At 52.0% G+C, this 15491-nt stretch overlaps 1 protein-coding gene across 2 annotated transcripts in view; it reads right to left on the bottom strand.

Annotated features, from left to right (window-relative positions):
* RIN3 (Ras and Rab interactor 3) overlaps positions 1-15491 on the bottom strand; it is a 123732-nt gene that overhangs the window by 66373 nt on the left and 41868 nt on the right. For both annotated transcript variants that reach the window (XM_045448283.1, XM_045448282.1), the window contains exon 3: positions 2651-2768. In XM_045448283.1, the coding sequence (XP_045304239.1) occupies positions 2651-2768 (118 nt within the window). The remainder of the gene's footprint in view (positions 1-2650; positions 2769-15491) is intronic.

The raw sequence follows: 15491 nt of genomic DNA, 5'->3' as shown, positions 1-15491 counted from the left end.
CAGAGTAATATACAGAAAGAGCCAAAGAAAAACACATGCAAACTTATAGATGACATCTGTGCGGTCACAGTGAATGGACACAAATCATGATTGGAAGAGTTATGTCACAGGAAGGATTTGGGGTTTGGGTTTTGATGGTCTTTTCGGCAAAGTTGAGCACTGAGTGTTTCAGAGTGGGAAGTGAGATTCTACCACATGGTCCTGGGAGGAAGATATGAATCTGGAAAAGGGAGCTAAGTGCCTTGGTTTGTGGCTTGGGCTCCCGATGGGAAATGAGACATTTGCAGCCAGACATGACATCCTGGTTCCATTGGGTAGGACTTGTGCATGCTTTCTGACCAAGTCCCCAAAGGCCAGGAAGCGTAACGGGGTTGGAAAGACTTAGAAGTGATTACCCTGGAGCTAGGGCGGGGAAGTGGGAAGGAAGCAGAGGGGCAAAGGAGAAAAGCAGATCTTCCAGTCTGTCAGTCCAGCCCGGTTCCCCTTTCATCTGAGAAGCCTTCCTTATCAGCCTGCCCTTGAACAAAGCTCCCTCCTTGCACTTCTAGAGCACATGCCCACCTTCAGCTACTTTCTCCATGCTGGTGTTGAAATTCAAGAGCACAACTGGCTATCAGGTTTCTAAAGGACTGCAGGTAACTAGTGCCTGGGCAGGCGAGTCTTTGAACCCGGCTGATGGTCAAACACGCACCCGGGGTCTGTGCACCCCCAGGCACCTGCTGAGAACATCCAAGAAAGGGCCCGGGTTCTTGGAGAACAGTAGGAGCCCCAAACAACCTCCCCCTTCTGCAGTCATTAGAAGGCGCTGTATACCCTGGCTTGGGAAAACTATGACCCTCCTTCCTCTTTGAGATCCCTACACTTTCTTCCTTGCTGGACACTGCGGGACAGAGGTCACTGGTTTGCTATCTAAAGTAACAACCCCACATACTCTACCCCCTCACAGACTCTCAGCCTTTCACCAAAATCCAAGTCCTCTGCTTCTGCCTGGGCACAAGCCAGGACCACATTTCCCAGTCTCCCTTGCAGTTGGGTGTGGTCATATGACCGCACTCTAGCCAATGGAATGCAAGCACAAGTGACAGACCCATTTCCTGCACAAGACTCTGAACTGGGAGGCTGCCTGCTCCTGCTGCAGAGCCCCCCGCCCCCCCCCCCCCCCAAAAGAGCCTTCCCCGCTGCTGCTGAGGAATCTTGCACAGGAGCAGACACTAGCCTCTTCTGGGCTTAAGCCCTTACACTTTTTGTTGATATTGAGGCAGCTGGCTGATCTTCCCATTTCCACATTCTACACAGCAGGGACTCTTCAGCTCAAGGTCACCCTGTATTGTTACTTGTTTACCGTCTCCTCCTTTCACCTGAACATCAGCCCGGAGAGGCTGAGGCTGTGTTTTGTTCCATGTTGTGGTCCCAATGGTAGAACAGCCCCTGACACAGGGGAGATACTCAATAACCATGTGCTGAACATACAGTGAGTCAGGGTCTCTGTGGAAAGGCCCCCTTGAGCAACCTGCTTCTGCTCTCTCATCCACATCCACCTCCGGAGCTAGAAGATTAGCTTCTAAGTGCACGAATACCCACTGGTCTCCCCTTTGGGACCCAGCCTGTGTTCTCTCCTTGTTCCTGCTCTCCTGGAATCCTTCCCACCTTCTGCAGTCACCCCTGTCACACTGCACAGCAAGTGTGTGTCTGTGTCCCTCCCACCCCCACCAAGCCCCCCCCACCCCCAACTAGACCGGGAGACGCTTGAGGCCAAGAGCCTATTCATCTGTGTATCTGCTCAGTGTTGGGCACAAGTGTTTCCTGAGAAACAACTACTCCAGAATATTTAATAAATATCTCAAAATATTTATTGTATTTACACGTTATATAAATATATATTTACGAAATATACTTCATACATATTTTATTGTCTTCTTTAACTCCTTTCACTCTGTGTCTAACTAAGGGTAAAAAGCTTTCCACATCCCCCGGATTTTTAAGAGGACCTAAGCTGGATGCCTGGAATATTCTATAGATTCTTCTAACTTCTAGGCTTTTTGGCTCTTACTACCTGGCATGGTCTGCGAGAGGCCCGGACCCTTTCACTGTGTATCAGTACAAACCGCCCTTGATCGGAGGCCCCAAAATATTTTCCCACGGGCCCCAGGCCTGCTCCCCACAGCCCTGTGCCCACACAGGATTTCCGTCTTCCAAACTGCCTGCCCATTTGACCCTCACAAAGGCCCAGTGGCTCAGGCAGGACAGTGACTGTTATGCGCATCTGACAGACGAGAAAATGGGCTCAGGGGGGTTAAGTGACTTGTCCAAGATCAAGGTTGGGGTGTGTGCCGAGCTATCACTAGGACCAGGGATCCAGACAGTTCCTCTCCTTTTATTCAGTTTCTCCAGCCTGAGCTAACCAGAAGAAGCTTCGCGGCGGCCAAGAGGAAGCAAAGCCAACAGGCTGTGACGGGGGTGAGCGGAAACACATCGACTGTGAGCGATAAACTGAGTTCACAACAAACCTGGCCAGATAACTCTGGGGGGCTGAAAGTCCCCCCACCCTTCCTATTTTAAACCCTTCTGACCAGATGGGAGTGTCTGTGGTAGTGTGGTGTAGCATCTTCTGCTGCTGTGTGGTCAGGGGCCAGCACAGGAAGGTACTTACTCGATTTTTCTTCTTTAATGGTGTATTCGAGCACCTCGGACGAGCTGTCGTTCAGGGAAGGGAAGTGGACACAGAGCACCAGGTGCTTCAAGCTGCTGTCCCGGCAGACCAGGAACGTCTACAATGGAAGCAGGGGGCAGCTCCATGAGTCAAAGATTTGGGTGAAGGTTAGAAGGACAGCAGTGAGCTGGAAGTCATCCAGAATGTTCCAGAAACAAGGAGGCAAGCATCCCTCAGGGGAACTGGGGATTCTGCCCCAAGAGTCACATGTCACCTGGCCCATGTCCCCTGCTCCTGAGTCTCCATTTCTCATAGGCCCACAGAGGGGGGGGCGGTCAACTAAATCAATGTTTCCTAAAGAATTCTGTATTGTAGACATAGAGTTTGATGGGGGTGTTTAAAATGCGGATTCCTGTGCCCCACCCCAGGGATGCTGGTTGGGTGGGAAGGGTTCAGAATGGGCTGATTCTGATATGGGTAGGGGTCCGGCATACACACACAGAAAAGCTCTAAGGTAGGGGCAGTCATGTTGATTTTCAAGTCACACCCCAACATGTATGCTCGCCTCCACCCCGTCCCCACCCTGAGGTCTAAAGCCTCCCCCACTCAGGTCCCAAGCTCCTGGGCTAGAGCGTGGAAGACCAGGAGCCTGGCCAGAGACGCTGAGGGAACGCTGGGGAACAGGGCCACCAGGGCATCCCCGAGAATGTGGCCCCAGGGATGTGGCCCCGGGCACGAGACGCTCTGGAGAAGCATGAAAATGGCACGTTTTCCCTTTCCCCACCAAGGCACACTGTCCTCTCTCCCCTTTCATGATACTCCAGATTCTCTGCTTTCATTATTATAACTGTTAAGAAAACATTATACTAATATTGATTAATAGCAGCCCACACCTACTGCCTCCCTTAGTCTGCCTCAGGCTTTAACCCCAGGTGATTAGATTCCATGATCTCGCTTAGTTCCCTTATTAAAGCTATGGGGGGGGGGGCGTTGCTATTATTATTATTATTATTATTATTATTATTTTAAAATATTTATTTATTTTTGAGGAGGGGAGGGGCAGAGAGAGAGAGAGGGAGACAGAGAACCTGAAGCAGGCTCGGAGCTGTGAGCACAGAGCCCGATGTGGGGCTTGAACTCACAAACCGTGAGATCATGACCAAAGCCAAAGTCAGACGCTTAACTGACTAAACCACTCCGGCGCCCCTGGAGGGTGTTATCATTATCCCCATTTTAGAGAGGAGGAAGCTGAGGTAGAGAGAGACAAGTAATGCCCTTCGACTTGGATCCTGGGCACTCCGTCACCCCTGTACCCCCTGCACCCGGCCCAGAGAAGCTGGACTCCTTTGGGAGCAGTGACACAATGAGCCCATGAGTCACTCAACTGTGGTTGGAAGTTTACCAGCCCCTCTCCTGGAGCAGGGCAGAGTGGAGAGAGCATGAGAGCCTGGAGTGGATGGGAGAGGACAGGCGAGGACAGGAGGGAGGCTTCTGGGGGTGGAAATGCAGGTGACATGCTGCCTGCAAATGTGCCCCAGCCTGGAAGCTGGCCTTCCCTAGGGGACCCAGCAGAGGCTGGCTTACCTCTAGAAGCCTTCCGCAGCCCCCACCCTGCACGCAGAGAGGACGCCTGAGCCCCCTGCACGGCCTCGCCTTACGCAGAGCTGTGGCATCACTGAACCGATGTGTTCACCTGAACCTGATCTGGCCTCAGGAACACACGGTCTTGCAGAGAAAAGGGTTTATCTGGACTTTGCTTCAGAGGCCCAAGGTCAAGCTGTCTTCCGCCTGGGCTGGATGGGAACCAGCAGTGTGTGTGGGAATGTGAGGGTGAGTCTGTGGGGGTGTGGGGGTGTGGGGGTGGGGGAGTGTAGTATAATGAAAAGGGGATCTGGTCTTTGTCTCAGGTTCCTGGCACAGAGCTACAAAAACCCTTGGAATTTCCTGAGTGATAAGTGTCCTTTATTATTCATAATGAGCCGTTTTTGACTGTACCTGAATTCACACTAACAGGTAACTCATGGCAGCCCTTGGTGTCAAAGGAGGGGCTGGCCACAGAAAAGCCAGCGGGGGTGGGGGGGTGGGGAATGGAGGGTTGGAACATTCAGCCCCACCTCTGCCTCTCCGGGGAGCTGCAGACTGGATGGCCTACGTGTTAGTCGGCCCAGTCATGCCCAGGAGATAAAACTCCGTGGAGATTTCTGGTTGGTGAACACACAGATGTGTCAGGGGTGCTGTGCCTGGATTCCACCAGGGGGAGGGAACGGGAGCTCTGTGCGCCCCTCCCCACCCCAGACCTCACCCCTATTCATCTCTGTCCCTAGCTGCTCTTGAGTTGTGTCCTTCAGAATAAAAGGGTCAGCAGAAATAGAGTGTTTGCAGTGAGTTCTCAGAGTCATTCAGTGAATGATCAACTCTGAAGGGGGGCCGTCATGTTTAAAGCCAAGTCAGAAGTCTGGGTAGCCTGGGGACCCCACTTGTGTCTGGCGTCTGAAGTAAGGGCAGTCTTGTTGGGGACCCTGCTCTTTAACCTACGGGGTCTGCACTCACTCCAGGTACTTAGTGTCAGAGCTGGGTTGAATTGTAGACCCCCACTGGCGCTGGAGAATTGTTGTCAAAGCAGTGAGTGAGTGAGTGAGTGAGTGAGTGAGTATGTACGTGGGGGGGTGGTGAGTGTGGAATGAGTAGACTCCGGGCTGCCCCAGGGCCTCTTGCCTGGAGCTCTGGGGGACAGGGCACGGGAAGGAAGGCCAGTGTTTTCCAAACTGTGGGTCATGACCCGTGAGTGCAAATGCCACCAACTATTTTTATTTTCTCAAATAAAAGAGAAGAGAAGACAATCAGGATGTCTATAAGAAGGATGAACTCGGTCAGAGAGTGAGAGAGAGAGAGAGAGAGAGCGAGAGACCTACAAAGGGCCAGGGCCCTAGACCCAACATATATTTCTTCCTCTACTGGCATCGCCTTCTTCTTGGACTATTGTGACCCCACGCTGAGCTCTCTCTTGGTTGACTGCCGTGACAAAGCACGGGTGCCAGCCTCAAATGGGACCTCCTCGTGCCCTGCAAGCTCCCTGGCTCTTTCACACCCAGCACGGACTTCTTTCTAGATTTCTCCACTCTGCTGACACATCAGCCCTGTGCTCCACCCCCATGTTTACGGAAAGGAAGAAGATAACTTCTCCAGCTGGGAGGAGAGTCAGTCTGTCACAGTCTGTATTTTTCTTGGGCCCCTGGAAGGCCCTGAGCAGCCAGTCACGAGCTCGGTGGCCCTGGGTGATTCTGTGGCTCCCCTGAGCCTCAGTGTTCTGATCTGATCTGTAAATGGGGAGAATAACACCAGACTACCCAGCAGAAACAAAAAAAGAGCCAAAGCCCCGCCCCTCCGTATTGGAATTGGAAGCCGCGGAGATATTGCACAGGGAAGCACCCAGTGGGACAGTCGAGTCTCCACAGATGCTCACCAAGGATTCATTCTCCGTTTGCAAACCCCCCCCCCCACCCCAGCTGGGTTTTGGTCTTCTGTCCCCCGGTCTCGGGCTCCACCTAGAACTGAGGATGAGTCCGCCACACGTGGTTACTGTGCAAAGGAACCAGGAGGTGCTTCCCTGAGAGCATGGTTCAGTCGAGGGTGAGGAGCCAGAAGCTGAAACTGCGGCTGACGTCTGTGCTCTGCGCCACATTCGTCCCTTACATTTGGCCTCACTCGTTCCCCCCACAGCCCTGTGAAGTAGGTACTGTTGCCATCCTCTTTGACGGGTGAAGACTCGGGCTACAGAGAGGAAAAACAAACCCAAGGCCACGCAGATGGGAAGGGCAGAAGGAAGACGCAGACCGAGTTGTCACCAGGAGCGGCTCACTTATTTATAGCCCTCCTGCCTGTGTCATCTGCTTTTTGAGGGGCAGGGGCGTGGGCAGGGGTGGAAAGTCCCCCAGGCTGGACTCTGACAAGTCCCCAGTTCTGAATGCCCAACACCCGCCGTTTCTGCATGGCCACAAAGCCTCACATGGCACTTCCCTCTACCATGGCCAAGTCCTGGGGCTCTTATCTGAAAAGCCAAGGTAAGGCACTGGGGAAAGTTTGGGGGGGGGGGCGGTGCACAGAGAGGCTGCGGGCTAGTGGGGCCATGAGGGAGGGGGGCACTGACAGGGGTCTGCCTGGGCCACTGTCCTTTGGACAGTGTTCTGTGTTCCCCTTTGGGAGGGTTTAGCTGCTCAGCTAGTCACAGGGTCCCTCCTGGGAAATAGCCACAGACCGCACTCTAGACACAGTGTCGCTGTGCAGCCAAGTGAGGATAGGCACGATGATGCATATTATAATATTCTAAATAACCATAGTGACTCCTGCAAGGATTCTAGGTTATGGTGAGTCTCCTATGCTTAGACTCAGCAGAGTCTGGCCAAAGTCAGTGTCGGGAGGAAGACCATCTGTGTGAGCTGTCTGTGAACCCCTCACTCCCAAGCCTCATGACTGGTGACCACGACTTCTACTCTAAGGAGGTATCGCCCACGATGGTTGCTGCAGGTGAGTACGTAGGAGGCCGCAGTGCTGGATGGGCCCCTCAGAGCTCGTTCTCCCACACCTTTGGGGGGTCCTGTGTGCAAATTCTCCAAGCCCCCTTCACTTCTCGTTCTGCCCCCGCTGCAGCTAGCTTTTTAGAGATACAGTGGGACCCAGAACCAGCTCTGCTACTCACTAGCTGTTGGATCCATGGGCAAGTTCCTTTCCTCTTCTGAGCATGAGAATGATAACATCCACCTTTCGGGGCTGCCGTGAGAATTGCTGATGACGTACATAAAACACCTGACACCGGGTGTGCACTTAATAAATAAATAGTGCTAATAATCTTTATTATTATAGTAGACTGCTACCATTTACTGAGCACTAAACCACATGCTAAGATTGTTACAGGCATAATCTCATTTGATAAATAAATAAATATTTGAGGGTGCCTGGGTGGCTCAGTCGGTTAAGCATCTGACTCTTAATCTTGGCTCACATCGTGATCTCTTGGTTCATGAGATCCAGTCCTGCATCAGGCTCTGCACTGACAGTGCGGAACCTGCTTGGGATTCTCTCCCTCCCCACCTCTCTCTCTGCCCCTCCCCTGCTCGTGCACTCCCCCCTCCCCCTCAAAATAAATAAACAAACTAATCTCTTCCCTTTCTTGCTAACCAACCCCAATTCTGACCTGGGTGCAACAGATCCTGCCTCAGGAGATGAATCATGTTTGGTCAAAGCCAATCATGGTTCTTCTGCTCCTTTCTACCATTCATCCTTTCCCAACCTCCCTTGCAGTTAGGGGTGACCAAAAAGGCATCTAAAAAATATTTGTTCCCTGGCAAAAAGACTGAGTCTAGGAGAAGAAAGCCGTTTGCCTGTGACCACCTGCCTTTGAATGGGTGAGATGGCTGGAGCTGCAGCTGCCCTTTTGTAACTATGAGGTGACAAATCTGAGGACACAAAGCCAACACCTTGAAGATGGGAGAACAGAAAGGTGGAAAGACCCTGGGTTCTAAGGACATCGGTTAGCTGCTAAACTAACCCTGGGCCCCAACTTCCACATTCCTCATTAGACAAACAGTCATAGCTTTATGGCTCAAGTTACCACAGGCTGGGTTTGCTGTTACTTGAAGCCAAAAGCATGCCCGGCTGAGGCAGTGCCTCAAGTGATTATCAGAAGAACTGCACAGGTGCCTTCCGGAGAATGCCTGCTACATAATAAGCTCTCAGTATTTGGTGCCTCCCTTCCCCAGAGACCCTCTACCTGCCTCCGAGCCCTGAGGGCAAATGGCACAGAAACCCCTACTGTACAGAGGCAGCATTCCTATCCTCCACTGTTTGTGAATGGCTCCAAGAGTCAGAAAGGAAGCATGTGAGGCCCCAGGCACTCGCAGCGAGGCCGGGTCCAGATGCCAGGCCTCGGCCCAGAGACAAGGATAAGCTCAAGGTGGGCAGTGAGGGAACAGGAGGTGACAAGTCCAGCCTTCTTTGTCCACCTGCAGGAAACCCGTGCCTGTGGGCTGCCCGGGGTCATAACGAGCGCAACAGTTCACAGTCTTGCCCTCTGTACCATCCACCGCCACTCCTGAGTCTTCCCCCGTTAACCAGGCCACCAACAAACCTTGCTGTGCCCCAGCGTCCTCACTCAACCTCTCTCCTCTGTGGGAACAAGTACAGTTTGGTGCCCCGTTGGGCCGACATCTGAATCAGCCCACTCCTTCTGTGCCCTCTTCCCACCCCCTCCCCACCCCTGTCTTAAAAAGTTTGCTTATTTATTTAGAGAACCAGCGGGGGGCGGGGGCAGAGAGAGATGGGGGCAGAGGATCTGAAGCAGGCTCTGAGCTGTCAGCACAGAGCCCGACACGGGGGTCGAACCCATGAAGTGTGAGGTCATGACGTGAGCCAAGGTCTGAGGCTCAACTGACGGAGCCACCTAGGCATCCCAGGGGGTCCGATTTTCTCTAAAGAGCTAGGGTTCTCCCGTCCCCACGCCCAAAACAACAGTAGGGTAGTGGTCAGAGCACTGGGCTGCAAGGCAGGACACTGGGTGTCCCTCCTAGTTCCGACCCTGGTTTGCTGTGTCCTCTGGCAAGTCACTTCCCCGCTCTGAGCTGGCTTTTCCAGTCTAGGGAGGGCAAGGGGGTGGGAGGGTCCCACAACTCCTTCCTTCCAGAAGATTCTCCCCCAGCATCAGTGCCCTGGGGGCTTGCCCAGGTCCTGACAGGCTTGCACAGGGCGTTTCACGGGTAAATGCCTGCAGTCCACGAGGCTGCAACAGACAGCTGTAGGCGCCTCTTCCTGTCTACCCTTAGCCAGTGTGGGTTTTTGGAAAGCCCAACTGATTTCAGTAACAGCTGGACAGAATATGCTTCGGGAGAGAACTATGCAGTCACTGCAGGCCCTTCCTCCTCTCCAAATAAATATATACAAACCCAAAGCCCAAGACACAATAATGATTTTATTTTTATGATCCATTTTTGGCCTGGACAATCCAGAGCTGTCTGCTTTTCTACTTCTGTTATTTTAGGACTCTTTTCCCATTGCTTGGGGAAATTTTCCAATCATGCCCATCCGAGCAGTAACAGAAGTGGCTGGTCCTTCCCAGAGGCCACAAACTCAGGGGCTGCCATGGCTCTAGAGGCCACTCTGGACACATGACCCACGTTTCCCGTTACTGATAATGAAGTGCTGGCAAGGCATGGAGTGGATGGAGTTTCTCAATCCTGGCTGCACATCAGAATCACCTAGGAGCTGTTAAAACACGTTGGTGCCTGAGCCCTTACTCCAGACCAAAAAAAAAGAAAAAAAAAATCCACATTTCTGGGAATGAGGCCGAGACATTGCATTTTTTTTTAAGTTTATTCATTTTTGAGAGAGAAAGAGAGACAGAGCATGAGCAGGGGAGGGGTAGAGAGAGAGGGAGACACAGAATCGGAAGCAGGCTCCAGGCTCCAAGCTGTCAGCACAGAGCCCCACACAGGGCTCGAACACACAAACTGTGAGATCATGACCTGAGCTGAAGTCAGACGCTCAACTGACTGCACCACCCAGGCGCCCCGAGACATTGTATTTTTTTCAAGCCTTTGAAGGCAGTCAATTGGTGCCTTCCAATCGCACTTGACCATTTAGCAGCTATTATACTCAGGGCAGGCTCCTTACCACGGGCGTTGGGTTTCCTCAGGTATAAAATAGAAAGCCCACTCCCTGTTCTGCAGGGCTGTTGGAAAGATGACAGATGGTGTGTGGCACACAGTAGGTCTGCCCTAAGTGTTGACTGTGCCTTCCTTCCTGGCCCCAGCACCCCGAAGGGGCAAGAGAGGGGCTTCCCTGATGCTTTTGCTGAACTAATCTTTTGAAGTTTTTTAATTTATTTTGAGAGAGTGCGTGAGCAGGGGAGGGGCAGAGGGAGAGGGAGAAAGACAATCCCAAGCAGGCTCCATGCTATCAGCACCAAGCTGGACACAGGGAATGATCTCACAGTTCATGAGATTATGACCTGAGCTGAAGTCAAGAGTCAGATGCTTAACCGGCTGAGCCACCCAGGCACCCAACCCCTTGCCAAACTCACCTTGAACGGAATCGGTATTCCTTGCCTCACACCTGGGGAAGGTGCCTTGAACCACCTGTGTGGCTGGTCTGTATCACAACTAGGCTGCTGCAACTATTGAGCTAAACCCCCACCACAAAAGCAATCTTACAAGAGATTTCTTTCATTAAAAGCTATTCTTCTGTCCTCCAAGCAATGATACTCCAGTAGCAATAAACAAACATAACACCCTGATCTTGCTTTCTAATATTATTTTCTAACAAAAGGAACCAGGGCTTCTTGGAGAAATGGCTGATTCCAGGACTGGGGCAAGCAATATACACGTGCGCCTGGGTGGCTCAGTTGGTTAAGTGTCTGACTTCAGCTCAGGTCACGATTTCACCGCTGATGAGTTCGAGTCCCACATCGGGCTCTGTGCTGACAGCTCAGAGCCTGGAACCTGCTTCAGATTCTGTGTCTCCAGCTGTCTCTGCCCTGCCCCTGTTCATGCTGTCTCTCAAAAGTAAATAAACATTTAAAAAATTAAAAAAAAAAAAAAAGAAATATACAAGAAGCATGCAGTCAGAAAGTAAGGAAGTGCTCCAAAGACCAAACACACACACACACACACACACACACACACACACACACACACACACACGCAAGCAATGATGGGCGTATATCAAAGGGACTCAGGAGGCAACTGAAAGAGCTCCCGATGGCTAAAGTTGGAACAATTTGAGCAACAAAATACTTAAAATAGTATTGGATTATAACCCAAAGCATTGAAATCAATATCCATGGGTCCATATTGATACAACTAAATGACTGAATAAACAAATAAATGGAGGGGTGCCTGGGTGGCTCGGTTGGTTAAGTGTCTGACTTCGGCTCGGGTTATGATCGCACAGCCTGTGGGTTCGGGCCCCGCATCGAGCTCTGTGCTGACAGCTCAGAGCCTGGAGCCTGTTTCAGATTCTGTGTGTGTGTGTCTCTCTCTCTGCCTCTACCCCGCTCATGCTCTGTCTCTGTCAAAAATAAATAAACATTAAAAAATAAATAAATGAATGAATAAATAAATGGAGAGGACACAAAAAAGATCTTGTGCAGAAGAGCTCCAAATAATTGACGTAGGTAGTAAGGATTCCCCACTCCCTGAGGGTGGGCCATATGCACAGTGGCTTCCTGCCAAAGAGGGCAGTACAGAAGGGGGAAACAGTTAACTTTGCCAAGGGGAAACCTGAGCACAACCTCAGCCAGGTGAGCAAGGTCAATATTAACAGTGAGTGGTAAGTCATGTTGATAGTAGGTGCCTTTGACATGATGTGATGAGAACAGCCCCATAACGCTAGTCTAACCATCAGATAAATCCCAACCGAGGGCCCTCCTACAAAATACCTTAAAATACCTGTATCCGTCAACACTGTCAAGGCCATCGAACAACAAAGAAGGCCTGAGAAACTGTCACAGTCAAGACGAGCCTGAGAAGACACTGCGACTAAATGTAATGCGGTGCCCTGGAGGAGATGCTGGGACAGAAAATGGACACCGGGTACAAGCTGTGGGCTTTAGTTAACATGAATGTATCGATATTGTTTCATTAATTGTGACAAATGTATCCTACTAACGTTACATGTTAACTATAGCAGAAACTGGGTGAGGAGTATTTGGGAGCTCCCTATACTATCTTTGCAACTGTTCTACAAATCTCAAATTTCCAAAATAAGTGTGGTTTGTTTTTTTGTTTTGTTTTTGTTTTTAAACACAACGTTTGGGTGCAGATGGAATAAAGGTGGCTTTTCGATTGCCTGGTTTCTGGATACACACAAATAAAAAATGGGCCAGTATGTTCCCAACACCTTATCAGAGAAGCAGGCTGCAGGGAGGAGAGACAGGGAGGGGTGGAGGGGGTGGGTCGTGGTCAAGGTCACAGAGATACTGGTGTGGGGGCAAGGGGGCAGGATGCCCAGTCTCTTGACCATTCGCATGGACAGGAGGAAGTACCCTCCACATCAGGAAGGGTGGGTCCAGGCCATCTCTGGAGACCCTTCTCTCTCTCACAGCCTGGAAGTCACCTGCAGTGGCTGCAGCTTTAAAAACAAAGAAAGCAACACTGTAGCTGAGTTTCAGGCCATCGTGTGGGATGAAGGTACCCAGCAAAGGGCCTTCGATGAAGGTTACGCCATGCAGATTCTGTGCTCACCAGTCGTGTGGCCTCAGGCAAGTGAGTGAACCTCTCGTGCCTTTGTTTCCTCATCTGGAAATGGGGACACTAGTAACACTTACTACCTGACACAAATCGCCGTGAGAATGGATCAGGTTGTGCAAAGAGCAACTCTGGGGAAAACTCTGGGTAAAAGTTGGCCCATTGTTGTTATCAGAGTGTGAGCTTAGGGCTTGGCTTCTGCTTGAAACTACAGAAGAGGAAGAGTCCGGGGTAAAGGCAGAGGGCAGGGAAGCCGACAGAAGGTGCATCTGCTCTAATTCTGTTGTTCTCAGGGCTGGCCCTGCTCCTGCGGCCTCCGAGGGGCAGCGAGCGGGAACCGAGCGAGGGCCTGGCTGACCTCCTTTAGGGCAGTTGCCTTCTGTCTCAATGTTAGCTATGGCCTTACTCCCAGGATCTGATTCAGGCCTCTGGGCGTGGGGTTACTTTAGGACCTAGCCCTGGAGAAGCTTTCTATTTGCTAGACTCAGCCCCCGGATCATAGGTCCATCGCCGTGTGCCCCAGCCCAGCTCATGCCGACCTCTGGGGCTCAGCCTGTACGGTTCTCGCACCCACCAACTCTCCAATGAACCTCTCAGCTCCCCCCATCTCAGTCCTGCCCATCCGTGCCACATGACCCGGCTCAGCATCTGCCTCCTCCAGGAAGTCTGCCCACATCACTCCAGAGCTCAGCACCGCTTTCTGGCCAGGGTCAGGTCTTCTCATACCCAGGGCAGACAGGAGGTGCTGGAACATGAATCCTCACCTCCACAGCCTTGAACCAACGGTTCTCAGGGGTTGGTAGACAACAACTGCTTTCTCGTCCCTCGAGAGTGGGGGGATGACCTTGAGATGTGGGATGACCTTGAGATGCGTGTTCTACACTGGCTCCTAGAGGGCTCCAGCAAGATTCACTCCTCTTTGCCCAGAGGTAACTTGCATGATCACATACATACCTCTTATCAGCTGCCTCCCTTCCCTTCCCTTCCCTGTCTTACTTCCCCTGCTGGTGCTCCCTGGGGTCACCTTCCAAATAAACCTCTTGAACTCAAATCCTCATCTCGGGGTCTGCTTCAAGGGAAGCCCAAACTAGAAATGTTCCTCTTAGCCTCAGTTTCATCATCTGTAAACTGGGGATAATAGCAGAGTCAGCCCCACAGAATTATCACAAGGATTCAATGAGACGACATCATGCGGTACTTGAATTAATGCCAGTACAGGGCCTGGCATCAGTAAGCATTCTTCACTTAGAACCACTATTGTTGTTGTGAGTTGGGGTTATCTTAAAGTTTTTGAAGCGAGGGCTGAACCCTTCGGGGGCAGAGCAGTCAAGACGTCGGCCCAGCCCAGCCGGCCCTGGAGACGAACCTGCCTTCTGGGAAGGGTCCTCACTGTGCTATCCGCCCACATCTACACCCATGCCCGGGGCACACCTCTCCCAGTGACCAAGAAAGCTCCAGAAAATGGCCATCCCTCAGCATCAAAACATTGCACTTGGGGCTGTTTTTGAGCTGCATCGCCTCCGGGAAGGGTGGGAAGCTAATCCCCTCAGAACCTAATAGAGAAGAGTCGGGGCTCCTGGGTGGCTCAGTTGGTTAAGCATGCCATGATCTCACAGTGGCATGAGTTTGAGCCCCGCGTTGGCCTCTGTCCTGACAGCTCAGAGCCTAGAGCTCTCTCTCTCTCTCTCTCTCTCTCTCTCTCTCTCTCTCTCTCTCTCAAAAATAAATAAACACTAAAAAAAAAAAAAAGAACCTAATAGGGAAGAGGATGTTTCTCAGGGCCTGGGGCCTGGGAACATTGACTGGGACACTCACTGGCCTGAGCCCCCGACTCCGTTTTTCCACACGGTTTTATCATCCGCTCTGAAGCCGTCAGTTATTTCCAAACAGAAAACTTTATGGGGGGGAAGGACGAAACAACAGACCTTTTTTTCTCGAGCACGACAGTCTCACAGCCTGCCCTTCGAGCTCCCTCCCTGCTCATCCCTCCAGAGGGACCTACAGACTCCCAGGCTGCCCCTGGTGCTGCGGTGGGACTCGCCTGGCCCGCGGGGCACCTGCCACCATACCCAGAGGAGGCCTCCCTTGAGCTGGGAAGGATCCTGCTGGGCTGTCCGGCCTCACTCCCTAAGAGTGAGGGTCCCTACTCCCTAGGGCAGGGGCACCTGTGACAAAGGGAAGTTGGGACGTGGCTGGAAGCCCCTAAGTCCCGGTAATCCTGGAACTGCGGACTTGATGGATTCTATCTAGTCCAAGGTGAATGAGTCCACTAATCAGCCGAGCCCCGTGTATTCGGGAGCTTGGAGCATTCCCTGGACACAGCGCACATAGACTGCATACTGCATCGACGCTGAACCCCGGAGGAGTGTTCAGCGGCCGAAAGGCATGATTCCACCTGCACGTGCGTGTATCAGACAGCACAGCAGCAGCCAGACTGCCTGGGTTCAGCTCGGGCCCTTGCTCACTGAGTCATCTGGGGGAGGTCACTCAACTTCTTTGCCTGCCGGTTGCCTCCTCTGTGAAATGGGCATAATTGTAATGCTTACCTCAGAGGGCTGCTGTGAGCCCAAAGAGTGATGATTCACAGACAGACCTGAGACTAGTGC

Source organism: Leopardus geoffroyi, chromosome B3 (assembly GCF_018350155.1).
Source record: "Leopardus geoffroyi isolate Oge1 chromosome B3, O.geoffroyi_Oge1_pat1.0, whole genome shotgun sequence".
Classification (NCBI taxonomy): Eukaryota; Metazoa; Chordata; class Mammalia; order Carnivora; family Felidae; genus Leopardus; species Leopardus geoffroyi.
The sequence above is the reverse complement of the archived record's forward strand: the minus strand, read 5'-3'. Positions and strand labels throughout refer to the sequence as shown.